At 36.6% G+C, this 17,771-nt stretch overlaps 1 protein-coding gene across 2 annotated transcripts in view; it reads right to left on the reverse strand.

Annotated features, from left to right (window-relative positions):
• Nucleotides 1-17,771, reverse strand: part of LOC5570930 (ATP-binding cassette sub-family G member 1) — a 91,451-nt gene that overhangs the window by 25,421 nt on the left and 48,259 nt on the right. Inside the window, exon 2 of one of the 2 annotated variants that reach the window (XM_001659356.2) lies at nucleotides 9,610-9,740. In XM_001659356.2, the coding sequence (XP_001659406.1) occupies nucleotides 9,610-9,740 (131 nt within the window). Of the gene's footprint in view, nucleotides 1-9,609; nucleotides 10,314-17,771 lie in introns of those variants that run through there. The other variant, XM_021844553.1, reaches the window with a different exon arrangement.

Raw genomic sequence — 17,771 nt, forward strand, 5'->3', positions numbered from 1 at the left:
CGTATCATTGGTACCTCGCGTACCTGCAGGAATAAAATAGACCCCTTTGTGTGGTCCTTAGCCTCTTGCCCAGCAACTTCTATCCCTACCTCCTCGTGGTACTGGCCAGGGTACGAGTAACCTTAGGGAAGATCTGGTAAACAACCCGAGTGAGAACTTTGGTCGTATGCTGACAGGGAAGGGGAGGTTTGCTTTAGCTTTTGCTTCAGCAAACCTGGAGCGTCTGTACTCCATGTTAGGAGCGGCTCACAACAGCGTCTGTTCCCCATGTCAGGGGCGGCTGATCATCGTCCGAGTGCCAGAGAAGGACTCTAAGCTAAACTGTGCACTATGGTCCTCCGAACATTTAGGAGGAATAGTCCTCCGGAAATCTTGGGGGTTGGTGTTAGCCCCTGCAAGCCAGCCGTAAAAAAAAACAAGCAACAAATAATCAACGAGAGAATACGAATCGAGACAATCGGCGAATACCACAGCGACGTAAATGGACTAGCGATTGGAAGCTCGGTACGTGGAACTGTAAATCTCTCAACTTCATCGGGAGCACACGCATACTCGCCGACGTGCTGAAGGACCGTGGATTCGGCATCGTAGCGTTGCAGGAAGTGTGTTGGAAGGGATCAATGATGCGAATGATTAGAGGTAACCATACCATCTACCAGCCCAAGTAACAATTTTAGTTTTATGAATTACTTCCAGGGTGCTATAAATAAACGCCCATAAAACCACGGTCAAGGCACTGTTGCTTTCATCGCATCCCCTAAAACCTCTTGTAGATTAGAACGTGACTAGTTGGCCCACTCTTAAAGAGGCTATGAAGTGTATAATTATGTCACACGAACAAAGCAAAATAGCATTTATGGTAGCTATTTTGAGGCCACCTGTTCTAGATGAATGTTGCTTCATCTTGAAAATGATTTTATCATAACGTTGATCTTGCCGGATTTATTCCAACGTAAACAAACCAAAATAAGATCGAAAACATCAAATAATAATTTGTCTCGTAGTGCTTGATAAATATTTGAAGAAATTTATTTTGATATAGTGCTCAAATCTTTAGCGCCGAGTGAGATTTACTGTGAAGTGTGATGAAAAAGAAGTTAAATTGCGTGTCCCCCCCTCTGAAAGTGATATATTTCAAGTTATTTAGCGTTTGCTAAAAGAAACCGCCACGAGAAGAATAAACCATATTCAACATTTCTTGGTTTGTATGGGCAGTAATTGAGCTTCAAATTACATTTGGTCAGTTTAATCATCATACCATAGCATTTCATGAGCGAATTCATGGAAAAAAATTGATTTGAAAATAGTGAAATTGTGGCAACCGGAGTGAAATTAATATGCCGGAACCATAATTGATAGATTGTCATCGACAAATGCTGTTTTGTTATCATTAATACATGAATAAGGGCACACTGTTATGATTCGGCATTTGTGGATGTAAAATTGCCTTAATAAATACTGATTGAAGATGATTCAGCTTTTTTTCGCTTTTTATGGTAACTAAGCAGCATTTAACAAAGTTTGACAGTTCGGGCGTGATGTTTTGAAGAAAATACACGAAAAAAATGAAAATGGATATCAGTTTTGCATTTTCCCATTGGGAATAAGTGTTCCTTAGTAATAACGCAATATTAGTGACATTATATTGGTGTGGCAAGTATTCAATTTGCAATGCTAATAGTGTTTTCGCATCTTATGAGCCCCAAAACTGATTTGGAAAGTATTAAATAAGGTAGGCCATCAGAAACCAAGTGGAAGTCATGCAGCTCAAAAGCAGCTTTTATGACAACAAGCTGTATTATATCAGTCTTTCATCATAGCCGTAACAAATAAGAGTCGTTCAGCCATGGCAAGCAGTTTAAATAAATTTGACTTTATGTTTTGGCTCTAAAAGGTTTTGAAAACAGCCAAGAGCCGAATTACAAAATATCATCTTTCAGTAAATTTAATTACGAAACTTTTTGCTTAAGGATGATCAAAATTTGAAATGGCCGTTTTTTTTAATCGACTTCAAACTTTTGAATAATTTTTTTTTCAGTGTAAAAAATATGTTTTTATTTTTTCAATTTTTTTCTCTAAAACGTCAGGAAATTTCACGACAGTCCCATACAACTCTTTTTTGTAGGTCTTATCGTTTTCAAGTTCTACGGGTTTATAAAAAAAGTAAAAAAAAACTTTGACCCTTTCCAAATGTTAGTCTAGATTGATTTTGAAAAAACAAAGTATGTAATGTATCTTAGTTTCACGTAGTTTTCACACCCAGAAAGTTTCATTGAATTCTGAAAAGGTACTACCAATCCCTTTGTCGAGTTGACGTGAAATCCGTCAAAAACCAGATAATGGTCAGAGTCGATGTTAGCGCCACGACAGGTCCTGACGTCTATAATGTCGGAGAAGTGCCGTCCATCAATCAAAACGTGGTCGACTTGCTATTCTGTCTGCTGTGGTGATCTCCAGGTGTATCGGTATGGAAGGCTGTGCTGGAAGTAGGTGCTACGAATGGCCATATTCTTCTAGGGACGAATGACCTTCGGGTTAAAGTCCCTCTCAAACAACAACAACAATGCCATATTCTTCTTTGGAACATTTCTCAAAATTGCTCCATAGTAAAATCCATATAAACCTACAATGTTCTTGGGCCACCACCACCTAGAAAGCTAAAAATTTCACAGAACACTATTTTTATGGTAAGGATGGTAAAGAGCATATGAGAGATTGGATTTTTAAACATGCATTAGTTTGCTCAGTAACAATTAGATACACACTTGGTTACTAATGACTTTTAGCGAGAATAGTCCAAAACGAAACCTGCAACCAGCCCTGTGCAACTCGTTCGACGTTGTTTATCACAAATTGGGTGAACTTTGCTCCGAAATACGTCAAACGTATATTCCATTGTTTCAATTTTATCTTTCGCAGGGAAAATAATCCACGAGTATTATTTCACAGCGATAAGGCTCACGTGTTGGAGATATGTACTCAAGCGGAATTCGATATGTATGAAGCTTATGAAAATTCATTGAAAACGATTCCGAAGGACTTGACTTTTGATCCCCGGAGGAGTATCCCACTGAAACACTAGATTGGTTCCAATTTGTGTTGGTTATCTATCAATTCCATTCTGAACTGGTATGAAACAGTTGGAAAAAATCTGAAACAAAGGCTTCACAAGTCGATGCCAGGACTGACGATCTTATTATCAGTGATTAAATATTCAGCCGCGACTTTCATGGTAGAATCGAATCGTTATCTTCATCCAACACAAACAAGAAATCGACACCCAGGCAAGTGGCTCGACTTGGATTGATTGTGCGGTGAGAACTCTGACACTTGGTAACACAATGCACATTTTCAATTCCAAGAGCTACCTACAGCAGCAACACATAGGGAAGTCGAATGGGGATTCCGGTACCGTCCGTCCACTGAACTGCTGAGAAGCGATGGACGAAGACGACGACAAGCACCAATTGAAGCAGACGTTCGCTCACAAAGAGGATCGCGGGCGGACGTTAAGAGGGCACACAAAGAAATTGGAATCCATACCTAGATATCGGAGTTGTTTGTGGCAAAAAATATGATGAATAATGGCAGCTCACTCACTCAGGAATGAGAGGGCCGGATGGTGAAGGATTCTTGGGGCTCTCGAACCTCTGGTTTGTGGTTAATTATTGGGGATGTGTTTTTTTTAGAGATGGTTAGTTTACGTACCAACGATACAAAGTACAATCTATAAGGCACTTACCGTGGAAAAAAAGATTGCAACGATTTTTGACTAAAATTATTGATAATTTTGTTTGACATTTGCTCAAATGATTCAACATTAGATATTTTAGTTCAATACTATACCAACAGGTAGGCTGATTATAAATCATCTTCAAAATTTTATTTTGAATCCTCTACAGAGCTTTCTTTCTGTTGTTACAACAGCTAGTCCATATTAGTGCAGCATACAACATGGCCAGCCTGAAAAATTGTTTTAAGGTCAAAAGCTTGTTCTTAACACTGTCAATAAATACTACATTTGAAAGTTGAGTTTATATACAATGGTTGCTTTGGTGAGTTTTCACTTTTTACTCTCCAGTTTTCAAAATGATGTCCAAGTAAGAAAAGCAGCCTGTCAAAATATTGCTTGCGCAGCAAGAGAATCCGACGTTCTCGCATGAAACTTATGTGAAGACGGATTTCAAGCAGCTTCCGGGACAGGAGTATTATACCGCATCAGGAAAAGTGGTCGAAATTTTCAAAACTATCAAACTATTGAAATTCCCGAAATATTTAGCCGGATTGCCTCATCTTAAAAGTAAACGCATATTAGTCCAACTACAGATTTCCGTACTGTGTAGCTCTAACATGAACCGTATTTTCGTCATCTTTATATTTTTCTCGCAGAGTTAAGTATTGGAGTGAAAAGCAATTGGTGGAATTTTCATTCAGATTCAAACATATTTCATTCTTCTGGATTTTTTTAATATTCGTAAGGAAAACGAGTTTGTCAGCTTGTCAAACTTATCAGCTCCTCTTCACAATGCCTATTTTTTACAGATGGGACTGACTTGCGATTCACGGCAGTATACAACTCCTTAAAAATACATTTCATTATCATCAAGCTTGGCCGGCTACAAAGCTTTTTAAAGTGGTTTTAACTGAAAACACCATATAATCCTATTCAATTTGTATTAGAGTTTTCCCAGAGCCTTTAGGAGTTCACTTAGGAATTTTTCTTCTTCAGTGATTACTTCCGGAATATTCTCTGAAATGAACATTGCTTATCAATCGTATGAAATATGGTGCCCATAAGAGAAGCGGATCCTATTCTCTGTACTTTTTATTTCTAAGCATCTTAGCTATTTTTTTTGCAAATATGAAAACCGTTTAAAATTTTTTTCTATATACAATAAACATTGCAAAACATTAACTTTGCTATGACGAAATCGGAACTAAAACAAAAATTTATGTCAAATCAAAATTCGAACTAGATTAAGAAAATAACATTTAAATTGAGTTTCAAATTGTAACAAAATGGTCTACTTCTGATTGACAACATGAAATAAATAAATATAATTGCATCTTAATTCCGAGTTTCATTTTGGCCGAAAAATCTTCGAGCTGTTCAATTTGTTCCTCTTCTTCTTGGCTTTGCGGCTTCACTTCTCAGCTTCAGTGTTCAATGAGCACTTTCACAGTTATTAACTGAGAGCTTTATTTTCCAAAGTTACCTTTATCGCATTCATATCGTGTGGCAGGTACGATGATACTTCATGCCCAGGGAAGTCAAGGAAATGGAACCCAGACCGGGAATGGAACCCAGACACCTTCAGCATGGCTTTGCTTTGTAACCGCGGACTATTACCACTCGACGAAGGAAGGCCCCATCCAATTAGTTCTTCACGCTATATGTAAAGACATTCTTGGGTCCTGTAAATTGCTACGGATTGGGGTTTGTGTTAGTTGAACTGTTTCAAATCCAGCCTTATATTGCACTATTATGCGAATTTATTTAAGCCCCATTGCTTTCAGAAAACCTTCTACCTTCCTATTTAAGTGTATTTGTCTTTGGTAACTACTGTAACTACTCAACCCTATTCATAGTTTTATGATATAAAATCAGATGTAAGTAGGGTAACTTTCGTATTTCTGGCAGCTTTGTTCTCACCATCATGAGGAGTTTTCTAAAATGTATTAGGCTTTTTTTGTACTGCCATTTTTTAGACGATTTGACGTACAAAACTCCCCAAATGAAGAATGAAGAGAACCAATCAGTAATAAATATTCAAGTTCCCATAATAATGGTAAGGAAACAAATTGACACAGTCCCGAAAAAAATATTCATGTCCAATCCGAGTTATTGTTTAGAATAGGTTTTTGTTTTAAGCTGCTGTAATTATGATATAACGTCAAGAAGCGTCTTTGAGATCCAAAGAAAATACTGGTGAAATGTTCGAAAGAATTAGCACAAAAGTACTATTAGTGGTGCACCTAATGGAAACAGCTAAAATATGCTGAATATGTGACTGATACGTTGTCTATGGAATCCAAATCCTTCTATCATTCTAATGTATGAAAATCAAGATTCATATAAGATTTCCCTGAAAAATCCATGCACCAATAATAGGAACACTGTTCCTTTACTAGCGATATGTTTTTAGCATGGTTTCTTTAATGGCAACCCTCATTCTATTGGTTTCTTATAGGACCCTCTATTATGTGTACTGATTAGACTGGCCCAGTTCAGTATGGAAGAAAAATAAAGTTGTATAATTCCACGAGGCACCCCCCGGGATTATTCCTTAGGGTTAGAGGAAGATTTCCTGAAAGTTTCAGCACATTTGATCGTTGCATGAGCTGGCGCATTTGAAATGAAAAAATATGGGATTTCCAGCATAACCATATGGGAAACAGCACGACTTCTACTGTTTGGTTCAGGAAAATTGTTGGTTGTATGCAATTGAACTCAGAATGTCAAAAACACTAGTTAATACCACAGCGAACAATGTTGTAGAAGGTTGTATCATGATCAAAATTGATAAAGTTGGTGTTTTAACTATCTGGAGTAGATTTGTTAAGCTCATGCAGTACCTACTGCTTTTTATTTCTGCAACATAGCCACTAGGGCCATCTTTAGCCAAGTGGTTAGAGTCCGCGGCTACGAAGCAAAGCCATGCTGAAGGTGTCTGGGTTCGAATCCCAGTTGGTCCAGTTCCATCCTTTTCGTAATGGAAATTTCCTTGACTTCCCTGGGCATAGAGTATAATTATACCTGCCACACTATATACGAATGCGAAATGGCAACTTTGGCGAAGAAAGCTCTCAATTTATAACTGTGGAAGTGCTCATAAGAACACTAAGCTGAGAAGCAGGCTCTGTCTCAGTGAGGACGTTAATGCCAAGGAGAAGAAGAAGAAGTCACTTTGCAACATAGCATCGCTGAGCGAGTTGCTGCACAAGGCGCATGCATATATGTGATTGTACGGTGGTACTGATAAAAGCCTAATTTTCAACAACTGAAATGTTAATGAAAATGATTAAATCCAGATACAACCTTCTGCAATTATGTTCATTAGGGTATCGATTAGTGAATTTGGCATTCTGGAGTCAATTGAACGCGATCAAATAGTACACGGAACGAAACAGTGATATACGATCTTCAATTTATTTGAAACGAATATCCCATATAAAATTCGAATTGAATGTGCCAGCTGGTGGAGCATCCGGTACCCTAAGGCACATATCTAGGGGATGCCCCGTTAAGATTTACAACTTTTTTGTTAGTAGTATGTACCACTATAAGTGCAAATAAGCAAATGTTTTAATAAAAATAATTGTGTAAATATCTTTCCGATTGACATTCATGAATATTATTCAATTGCTGGTATCATTTTCCATCATCATCGTACTTCATAAAAAATATCACAGTCAGTACATTTGGAGCTACCTCCACCAAAAGAGCGTTTATTCTATTTTTTCTCAAGAAATTTTGTATGGAATTTCTAATGATGTAACTATTAATGTAACTATTGGCAGTACACATCCATACTAGCTAAACTTTATTTGGGCTTAGAGAGATTGCTTCGAAATTTGGAGTCATGCCTTTTTCAACTTTTAGCTTGATTTTTCTTAATACGGCTATAGAATTCCTCAATACAATCTTTGGGCGAAACGTTCTATTACCGGCAATATTATAGCATAACTGGGGCCCAGATAGCCGTAGCGGTAAACGCGCAGCTATTCAGCAAGACCAAGCTGAGGGTCGTGGGTCGGAATCCCACCGGTCGAGGATCTTTTCGGGTTGGAAATTTTCTCGACTTCCCAGGGCATAGAGTATCTTCGTACCTGCCACACGATATACGCATACAAAAATGGTCATTGGCACAGTAAGCTCTCAGTTAAAAACTGTGGAAGTGCTCATAAGAACATTAAGCTGAGAAGCAGGCTCTGTCTCAGTGGTGACGTAATGCCAGAAAGAAGAAGATTATAGCATAACTGTCTTCCACAAAAATATGCTCCATTCCCACACAAGCAACTTTGCTGAACATGTTTATATGCTACAAATTGCATTAAGGAATTGGACCTACTAACATTATAAGAATTTAAGCATTTTAGTGCCGTTTGTGCCGGAATGTATGTACAGTAGAAGCATTAACCTAAGAATGCTAATGTCGCTGCTGTTCGTGTTACCAACATCTAGTTTGCCACGAATTGACAGCGTGAGTACCGGGCATCAAAGTGTCAGATTAATTTTCAAAACCAAAATAACGACTTAGTATTGAACAAACTATGAAAAACCACAATTTAAGGTAATAATAATTAAAATCAGTTTTGTTACAACAACGCCACTAGCGTTCTACTATTAATATTTCTATTGTATGTACGCACTAATCATCCCATAGAGAAAATTCATTCTTCAAACCATAATGAAGAAATTTGCTGAAGAGAGCAATTTAATCCGACGGATAGGAGAAAAATATTAATGAGTATGTTTGCTATTATATAACTTCATATGGGATTATAGCCCTACAAACATCTACAAAAATTCAAAACAAAATTAGTTAAAAAATAATTTGTTTCTTCATCACCATCCTTCATGAACCTACATCGTCTTTGGGCCACTTTGATTCACCACCGGAAAAAAACTGAAAATTTCACAGAACACTATTTATATGATAAGGTTGGTAAGGAAGATATGGAAGATTGCATTTTCAGACATTTTAAAATTTCGAATCGTCCTACTTCCACAGTTATTAACTGAGAACTTTCTTCGCCAAAGTTGCCATTTTTGCATTCATGTATCGTGAGGCAGGTACGATTATACTCGATGCTCAGGGGAGTCAAGGAAATTTCCGTTACGAAAAGATGCTGGATCAACCGGGAATCAAACCCAGACAACTTCAGCATGGTTTTGCTTTGTAGCCGTGGACTTTATCCACTCGGCTAAGGAAGGCCCCGCATACACAAATCAGATGGAAAAGAATATATCGCTTACCGTATAAAATTAAATGATGAGCAATAAAATTTAAATCAAAATAATCATTATTAACAAATAATTTCTGTTTTTATGAGCGCATTCTGCTTTAATTTTTCCTTCTTATATTTGGCAAACAATGGCTTCCATCTGAGTGTCTAAATTTTAGCTCGACCGTCCATGCATAAATTACACCTTAAGGCTCATCCATGTGGCCATACGATTACATGTGTGCATCGTACGAACAAACGGCACTAATTAACCCATTCATTTCCATGTTGAGCCACAGATTGTTATAAAACTATAATAGTACAATCGCAAAAGGGAATATTGCAAGTAAGTTTCTGTATTCAAAACATAAGAACACGAATTTTATGAACAGTTTTTATTATTTTGAGAAAATGATGATAACTAGGGCATGAATATAGGGCAAAACTTGAAACTTTCCTTACTTCTAAAATTGATCGGTGGTCCCTCTTTCTGTAAAACGATAATCTTTTCTTTTGGGTTTGAAGTGTAATCACAACAGAAAATTTAAACCTACTGGAAAAGAAAGGGTTCACGCCAAATGTTTGTTGGCGCGGAAAGGCAGTTTCTTATTTCAAGCGCAAAGGATTTGAAAAATTCATAAAACCAAATCGGATACTCACTGTTTCTCCTCCCTTCCTTGACCCGGTAGGTGAGATTGTGGAAGGCCAGATCCACGGCTGGCCTCGTCGGCAGGTGGGACAGGGTTTTCGGCTGGGACGGAACAATCTGCACTCGGACGGCGCCATTTTTCCTGTTGTCGTCGAGTAAAATATTAGTGACACTGCAACTACTGCTTTCGTTCGCTTCCGACATGGTTATTTTTCTTTCTTTCACTTGCTTCGTTCTGTGCTTTGGATCACTTCATTCAATATAAGGTAATTATCTGTATGGCTCTACGTAACACACTGCTCTGTTTACACATTCATTCGTTTACTACTAGCGAAGACAACGACGACGACGACGACGACACCATGCAAAAACACCAGAGGCAAGTATCGCTATTATTCGCAATCAGCATTTGAGCGCACTTTTCAAAACCCAAGTCAGGCGCAGTTTGAACACCCCTAGCCTTAGAATGACGACGAGTCTCAGTAATCCTAAGAACGGAATTTACCCCTCAGATTAAAAAGTCACTTGACTCATCCAAGTCTACTACTAAGTGCACATCAGTCACGACCTTCTTATCCGGTTCTGTTATGTGCTTTTGTTGTACTTATTCGAATATATCGCGGAACGCGGAGCTAGAACAGCCTGTAGACACTGCTGTCCGAAGAACGACTGAGTGCGTATAGTACGATATAATGTTTTGGCCTCAACTGAACGTACGGACGGAACGACGATGACTACGACAAAGGTGAGGACGGAGACGACGAGCTAAAAATATATGGAAACATATGCGCACAGAGTTCTGCTGTGGAGTGTCCGTCCGTTTGCCGGTCGCGCATTTGAACGCCTGCCAGTGGCGTCGCTAGTGCGCTGGTCGACTTGAAAAAGTCAACTGGGAGGCCGCGCGTAGAAATAACCCATGTTTATGTTTGCTTACAGTCACCCCACAGTAGGGTGCGGCTTATTTTTCAAAAGTTCTCAAAACCAAAAATTCGTGTGCTCTACTGAATTCAAATCACATGGAAAGAGAATCCTCAAAATCTGAGCCAAAAATATTAACATTTAGGGGTGGCGCAAGCGCCTTGAAGGTGAATTTTCAAGTTATAAAAAATAACCTTCAGTGAAGTAAACATAACTTTGTTATTTTTCAAGCGATTTTAAAACTTTTAGCATCAATACCTTCAAAATTAAATTTACAAAAACTTTGTAGAACATCAAATTTGTCTAAAACCAAAACTAGTCATAGTTTTCACCTCTAAATATAAATATTTTTGGCTCAGATTTTGAGGTTTCTCTTTCAATGTGATTTAAATTCAGTAGAGCACACGAATTTTTGGTTTTGAGAACTTTTGAAAAATAAGCCGCACCCTACCCCACAGTTATGAATAGCACACAGATATGGATCAGAGTTGGATTGAAACAGTAAAATCTCATCAAATATAGTTGCAATTATGGAGAACACATTTTACCTATGTGAACCATAAATCTGTTCAGCATCGCAATAAATTGCAGTATGCTTAAGCATATTTTTTCCGACCGTAGGAAATAAAATGTCAACCGTGTTCTCAGAAGTGTTGATTCATAACTGTGGGGCATTGAACACCATACCACAATTAGGAATCACATATAAGACGATCCCGAAACAAACGCCAAAACGTATGCTTTCACTAACACACTATTCTTTACCTCGCAGATAAATTGCTTTTATAGTGTTCTGATCCATAATACCATGACTCCACAGTTATGGATCAAATAGTGTGGAGTCCAACCTATTAAATTCAATAAAACGACATGGAAAACGTAAAATTTTAATTTAAAAGCACGAATTGAATCGTTTTAAATTGGAACTTCGGTTATTAAACAGTTTTGAGTGTAATATTTACATAGGATTGCATAAAAATTAAAAATTGTATCGGTTTCTGAAAACCATATTATGGATCAATTTTCATATTATGGATCAAATTGTGACATATTACGGATCAGTGCGCAAAATCAAGAGATTTTCAACTCAATGTATCTGTATTGCATGATTTGGCGAAAGTTAACAAGCTACAAATAATGGTAAAATGCAATTTTTTTGTGATACTGCATTGTACTAACTGAGAAATGTACTGTTTTCGCTCCACACCAAGTTTTCCACCCATATTTGTCTGCTAAAAATACAATTTACAAACCTTGATGTTTTATTAGTTATATCCTTAGTGCTATAGTTTGAAAAAGTCAATTCCAATGCTTAAAATAGCAGAAATCTTCATTCTTTGGAAGTGATCCATAACCGTGGTAAACAATCATTTCCTGGTCCATATTATGGATCACTAGTTAGAAGTGCCAATATTCGGTATTTAGAATCAACAATCAAGAAAAAATGTTTTCCAAAGATGAATTCATACTAAATCAAAGCGAACGAGCATGTTTTATGCTATAACATTTGAATTTTACCACCTGTGGGAGCTTATGAATGCTGACGGCACTTCTTACAGAAAACGACCATTTAATGATAGCTGTGTGGTACCAACTAAATATTTGTCAAATACATCGTTATTTAGCGGTTGAATGTTTTGCTTAACATTGCAAAAGGTAGAAGACAAATAATATAACATGGGAAAAATATGTTTTACGTCAACGTTTATGTTTTGAGCGAGTTATCCGATGTTGAACGCCAAAGTGATCCGTCACTGTCTGTGGGTGATCCGTAACTGTGTGGGCATGGTATGAGTCGATTTGATCCATAATAGAGATCCTCCTCTCCCACTGATCCACATCTGTGGGGTGGACATCGTTTGAAATTTCTATCAAAATTTTCACTTTTTCGTAAATAATCGGGAATTTCGATGTGTATTCTCATAAACAACTATATTCTGCAGTCCCAGAGAGGTAATTTGGTTTTGTGCAGCGTCACCATGATTTTTATTCATATGTTGTTCTGAAAAATGACTCTTAGTTGATCCATAACTGTGGGGTGATTGTATTCACTTTCCAAAACTTTTTTTTTATTTCTGTTCGGGATGAATAACTGCGACCAGTTTTATTTGATCTTTTGTGATATACCCGTGCCCTTCGTTTAGTGTATGTCGTTCTACTCCACTACTATTGAGAAATAATGAAGTAGTCGTTTTTTATACAAATATCATTCTTTACCATTTTGCATAGAACCTCTTTAGAAAAAGATACCGCTATTTATACCTTTTGGAGAAAACAGTTTGTCATCATTAAACTCACAAAAGCGCGCCCCTCAATCAGGTTCGGCCACTAAGCTGGTTGAATCATACTGATTTTGACCATGCATCGGTACTCTAGCGTATCAAATTATTGCTTCTACTTATAAGTTTCAAAATCGTTTTTTTTTGTAACTTTGAACAGGTTTCATTGCATTAGACATTTAGATTCCTTTTAACAAAAAGCTTATTGCTAATTGAGTCATTTTTCCACTTCGACCTCCTCATCATCTAGGACAAATAGGTGGATCTTAGTGGCTTGTTACTCTCTTATACTCTTCCGACCGTAACTTATAAGTATTAACAAGAACAGCTACAACAAGATTACAATATGGTAGATCTTACTTCGTACCGCACCTCGAAAAAGTGATCTATCCGCGTTACGGGTTTTCCAAAACAATACTTTAATAAGTCTGTAGCGAAAAAAAAATGGTGCATCCGTTTTTTGTGTAATAAGCTTTTAAGTTTCTTGTACCATGTAGTAGCCGTATGAAGTTCTTAAAAACTTCAGTAAGGGGTCGTCCATATACCACGTGGACATTTATGGGGGGAGGGGGGTCAGGCCAATGATCACGTTCTATACAAATTTTAATATTTTTGTATGGACAAATGACCACAAGGGGCCCCTAAACAATATTTGTATTTTTTTTTAGATAATTCAACCGATTTGTATGAGTCTTTCAAGAGAAGCTCTATAATACATGCAACTGTTAGGTTCAACGGTTTCCATCTTTTGAAGTTCTATAATCATCAAGCGGGCCCATTGAAATTGATATGATCGAAATGAAAGCTTATGGAAACCATCCAAAGATTTTATTCTGCTACATCAACATTTCCTTCCCCTATCCCAAGTTACGGCAAAGATGACAGACGCTACTCAGGATCAATTACATCTTCGATGTGTAAATACTGGTGCACACATTATTATGACAAACAATACCGGCGCCGGCTGCGTCCGAATGTAGGTCAATTTAGAGATGGGAGGGAAGCGTTGACGTTTTACTTGCTTTATGGTAGCCGAGAAGTCCTCTACACTTCCACAAGAAAACACTGGGAGTTTGGATATGGGAAAGGATTCGTTTTGGTAAACGATAAATTAAAACATTAGCATATACACTAGAATGTTCATCCCGCGACATCCCGGGATTTCCCGTTTCCCGGAATTTTATTTCTGACATCCCGGGATTCCCGAAATGTACGCAGAATTTGATGAAAAATACTAATTTTTTTAATGAAAAACAATGACATTTTTCCTCATTCTTTGGCTTTAGATTTTTTTCAGTAACTTGGAATAAACGCATTAAATAGATGTCAATAATCACTTTATTTGATAAATTTCCTAGTAAGATTAGAAAGCCTAAAGAAACTTCGGGAAAAAATGTTGAATAATCACTACTAATCTTAGGAATGGTTTTCCGTGGAGGACTGAACTGAAAACTGGTAAAGAAATGCTTGTGAAAATCACAGAAGAAATCCCCGGAGGAATTCTCAGAAGAATCTCTTTAAAGAACATGGTTGAATATCTGAAAAGTTTGTTGAAGAATCACAAGGACTTTGTGGCCATCAGTCAAATCTACGCAAACTACTAAATTTGTAAAAATCGTGATTATTGCGACCGATATTACTTCTGTAATACAAGAATTTGCTAGGCCCCCTTATGCCCCATCCAGAAATAAATTATAGCTACGCCAATGCCCCTAGGGGTCCACGGACAACTGGGAAACCATTGCTTAGTCCTGATTAATATTTAATGTATCTGATAAATTATCTAGAGCAAAGTGGTGTTCATGTTTTACATAGGAAAGTTCGGTCCGCGAAGAATATTAGAATAACTTTCAAACCATGTGACCAATGAACAATCCAGCTTTCTACGTGCGCTAATGGCTGCCATGCATGAGCTTATTTTCTGGTAGGGATAAAACGATTTGACGTATGGATTGGGTTGTTTAAGAGCTGATCGATAAGTTTGATGATCGAACTTATAGATTTACTGTCAAACGTCAGAAGGATGGATCCCAATCAGAAAGCGAGAATTTTTATGGCGGCCATTAGCGCTCGAAAAAAGCTGAATATCTACACAGATTCCAAAAATAAGAGAGCTTTTGAGAACTCGTAAAAACATAGAAAATCAAAAAAGTTATCGCAATTTTTGTAATGAAAACATGATGCTGCTGGTAGAGGGGTTATTGGGTTTCACTTTTTCAAACTATTTTAAGATAAGTACAAATGTTATGAGTATATCAAGAGTTGTAATATACAATTATTAATTACTTCAGTGTTACTTTCACGGAATTTCTTCAACACTTCGATAAAAAAAAATCTAAGGATATCATCCTCGAAAAATTACTACAGAGATTCCTCTAAATATTTATACAGATTTTTTCATGGTAGTCCTCTGACATCAAGGAATTAATTCACGTAATTTGCAATTCAAAACTTTTGCTCAGGACGCCTCAAAGAATTGAACATTATCTATTGTTATCCTAAGTCATTTAACATTTTTGTACTAGATTTATTCCTAGACGCAACCAGAAATTCCCCTAAGGATACTTTCAAATGTTATTCCAGACATTAGTGAAGGCCGTTTCTCCGGAGATTCTTCCAAAAAATGTGGCACGTTCATTCTATTTCTCCATGAATTAATTCCTTGGAATTTCTTCTAAAATAATAGTTTGGTATTTCTTCAAAAAATTAAAGAGGATTTTCTTTAAAGATATCTCCAGTATCCTACAAAATCTTAGTCTTCTAAAGAAATTTCAATAATTATCTCTGATAGAATTCCTTGAAAGATATCTGATGAACAACGGCAGAAATCTCTGAAAGAACTCATGGGCCCTTGTAGAATTTTTAGACGATTAACTAGAGTACTGTATCCCAAACTTCTCTAGACAATCGTCCCTTGAAACCAATGTATTTTTGAATAATTCCCATAAATAAAAATTCAAATTCTATTTTTTTTTAATTTCAAAAGTTTCCGTTTACTTTAGATTTTACTTATCAAGCAAAACATTTTATAATCCAATAAAAATAAAAATGCAGTGGTGTTTGTATGTTACGAAATGGCTTCAACGGATTTACCAGATTTTATCACTGTTGGATTCGATATGGGAAAAAAATCTCCGGAAAAGTCGAAAAAACGGGAGAAAGCTTATCTGTCGTTTTGTATGAGATATTTCATGCCATTTTTCAACCGCCAACTTCATGGCAAGACGAAGTTTGCCAGGACCACTAGTTAAAAATAATAGAGGAATAGACGATAATAATTGGAAAAAACCTTTAAATATTTAATATTTTTAGGTTACTTTTAAGGCTATTTTTTAAACTATGATTCACTCAATTTTTTGAAATAATGTTTGTTATGACGTCTCGATTATCAAAATACCGCTATTTACTGAATGAAGGGTTGCTGAATCCAATCCCGTTTTTAAAAATATCATAGTACGTCTAGTTTTTGAAATATTGACTGAGGAAAATGCAAAATTTGGCTATTTTAGCCAACTTGCATGCAAGTTTTCCAGCTTGTATGGTAATTTATTCGCTTAAGGCTCAAGAATCCAACATTCAATCATTAGCAATCATCAAGAATGAAAAACCAGTTTTTTCGCTCAAATTCAATTTAATCCTCATGAAAATCTATCATCCCATCACAGATAGTAAGCATAGTGTAATGAAAAATTATCTTGAACATTTCTTAAACTTTGAGAAAAAAAACTGGTTTTGAAAATTTGCAGAACGATGATGGTTATTTTCCTCTTAATTTGCCACAAAATTCAAACTTCGATTCATGTGTACAACACTTATTTTCAACATAGCTCATATTACTTTCGATGCTCAACAGTTATTTTTTATGGTTTCAAAAAGTATTGTATTTGCCATATAAGAGAAACAAAAAATTGTGTATGGAGACTGCCAGCATGTTGAAAAAATCGATTGAATCTAAACTTAATCGCGCAATTGCAATGAAGTCATATTTTGCACGCTTGGTGGATTAGATCACAAAAAAGATTGATAAATCTTACTTTAAGTTTCACGTAAACTTTAATGAGAACAGTGTTTAATACAACTTTGGCGACCTGTAGCTAAAAATTGTGACTCGCTAGAACACTTCTAAGAATGGGCTCAGATACAGCAACCCCAAATCTACTAGAGACACATAAGTTGATCCATGAGACACGCAAAAATGTGATTTTCTTCACGATCATACATTTCTTTTACTTTAAAACTATTTACCTGAAAACATCTAGATCAATAGTTGGAATATTTGGGGAAAACATCAAACGATATTCTGCATTTTCTCGAGGAATCCCTTTAAACCAGGCCTGCCCAACCTTTTTGGATCTTTTTCTACATAAATTGATGGTGCGTTCGCAAGAATAGACCGATATGAACCAAATTAGTCTCAAATGAAAGCTTGGTAGTATATCTGTCTAATCCATGCTGAAAATTTTAAATTTGTATCAACCTCTTTGCTACCAACGCAATTAAGTCCAAAAAAATGATCCGGCCCGCGGGCCAGACTGATTTTTACCTTTGCTTGCATCGCTAGTCAAGTGATTGATATAAATTTACAATTTTTAGCATGGATTAGTATCTGTCTACAACCAAGCTTTCATTTGAAACTAATTTTGTTCATATCGGTCTATTCTTGCGAACGTACCATCAATTTATGTCGAAAAAGAGCCAAAAGGTTGGGCAGGCCTGCTTTAAACCCTCCAATGGAAACTCTATTGATTTTTTTACAAGAAAAGCGGAGAAATTTATAGAATAACTGAGGTAGCATTTCAAGATGTTACATCTCTTTATAAAAATCATGAATAATTTACTTGGGAAATGTTAGGAAAAGTCAGCTGGAGTGATACATTGAAGAAATGCTGGCAAAATTAATATACAAATTTCCATAGAAAATTCCTGGGAGAACATCATAAGGAATCCTATAACGAATTTGAAGAGAAATCCGGGTA

Source organism: Aedes aegypti, chromosome 2, assembly GCF_002204515.2.
Source record: "Aedes aegypti strain LVP_AGWG chromosome 2, AaegL5.0 Primary Assembly, whole genome shotgun sequence".
NCBI lineage: Eukaryota > Metazoa > Arthropoda > Insecta > Diptera > Culicidae > Aedes > Aedes aegypti.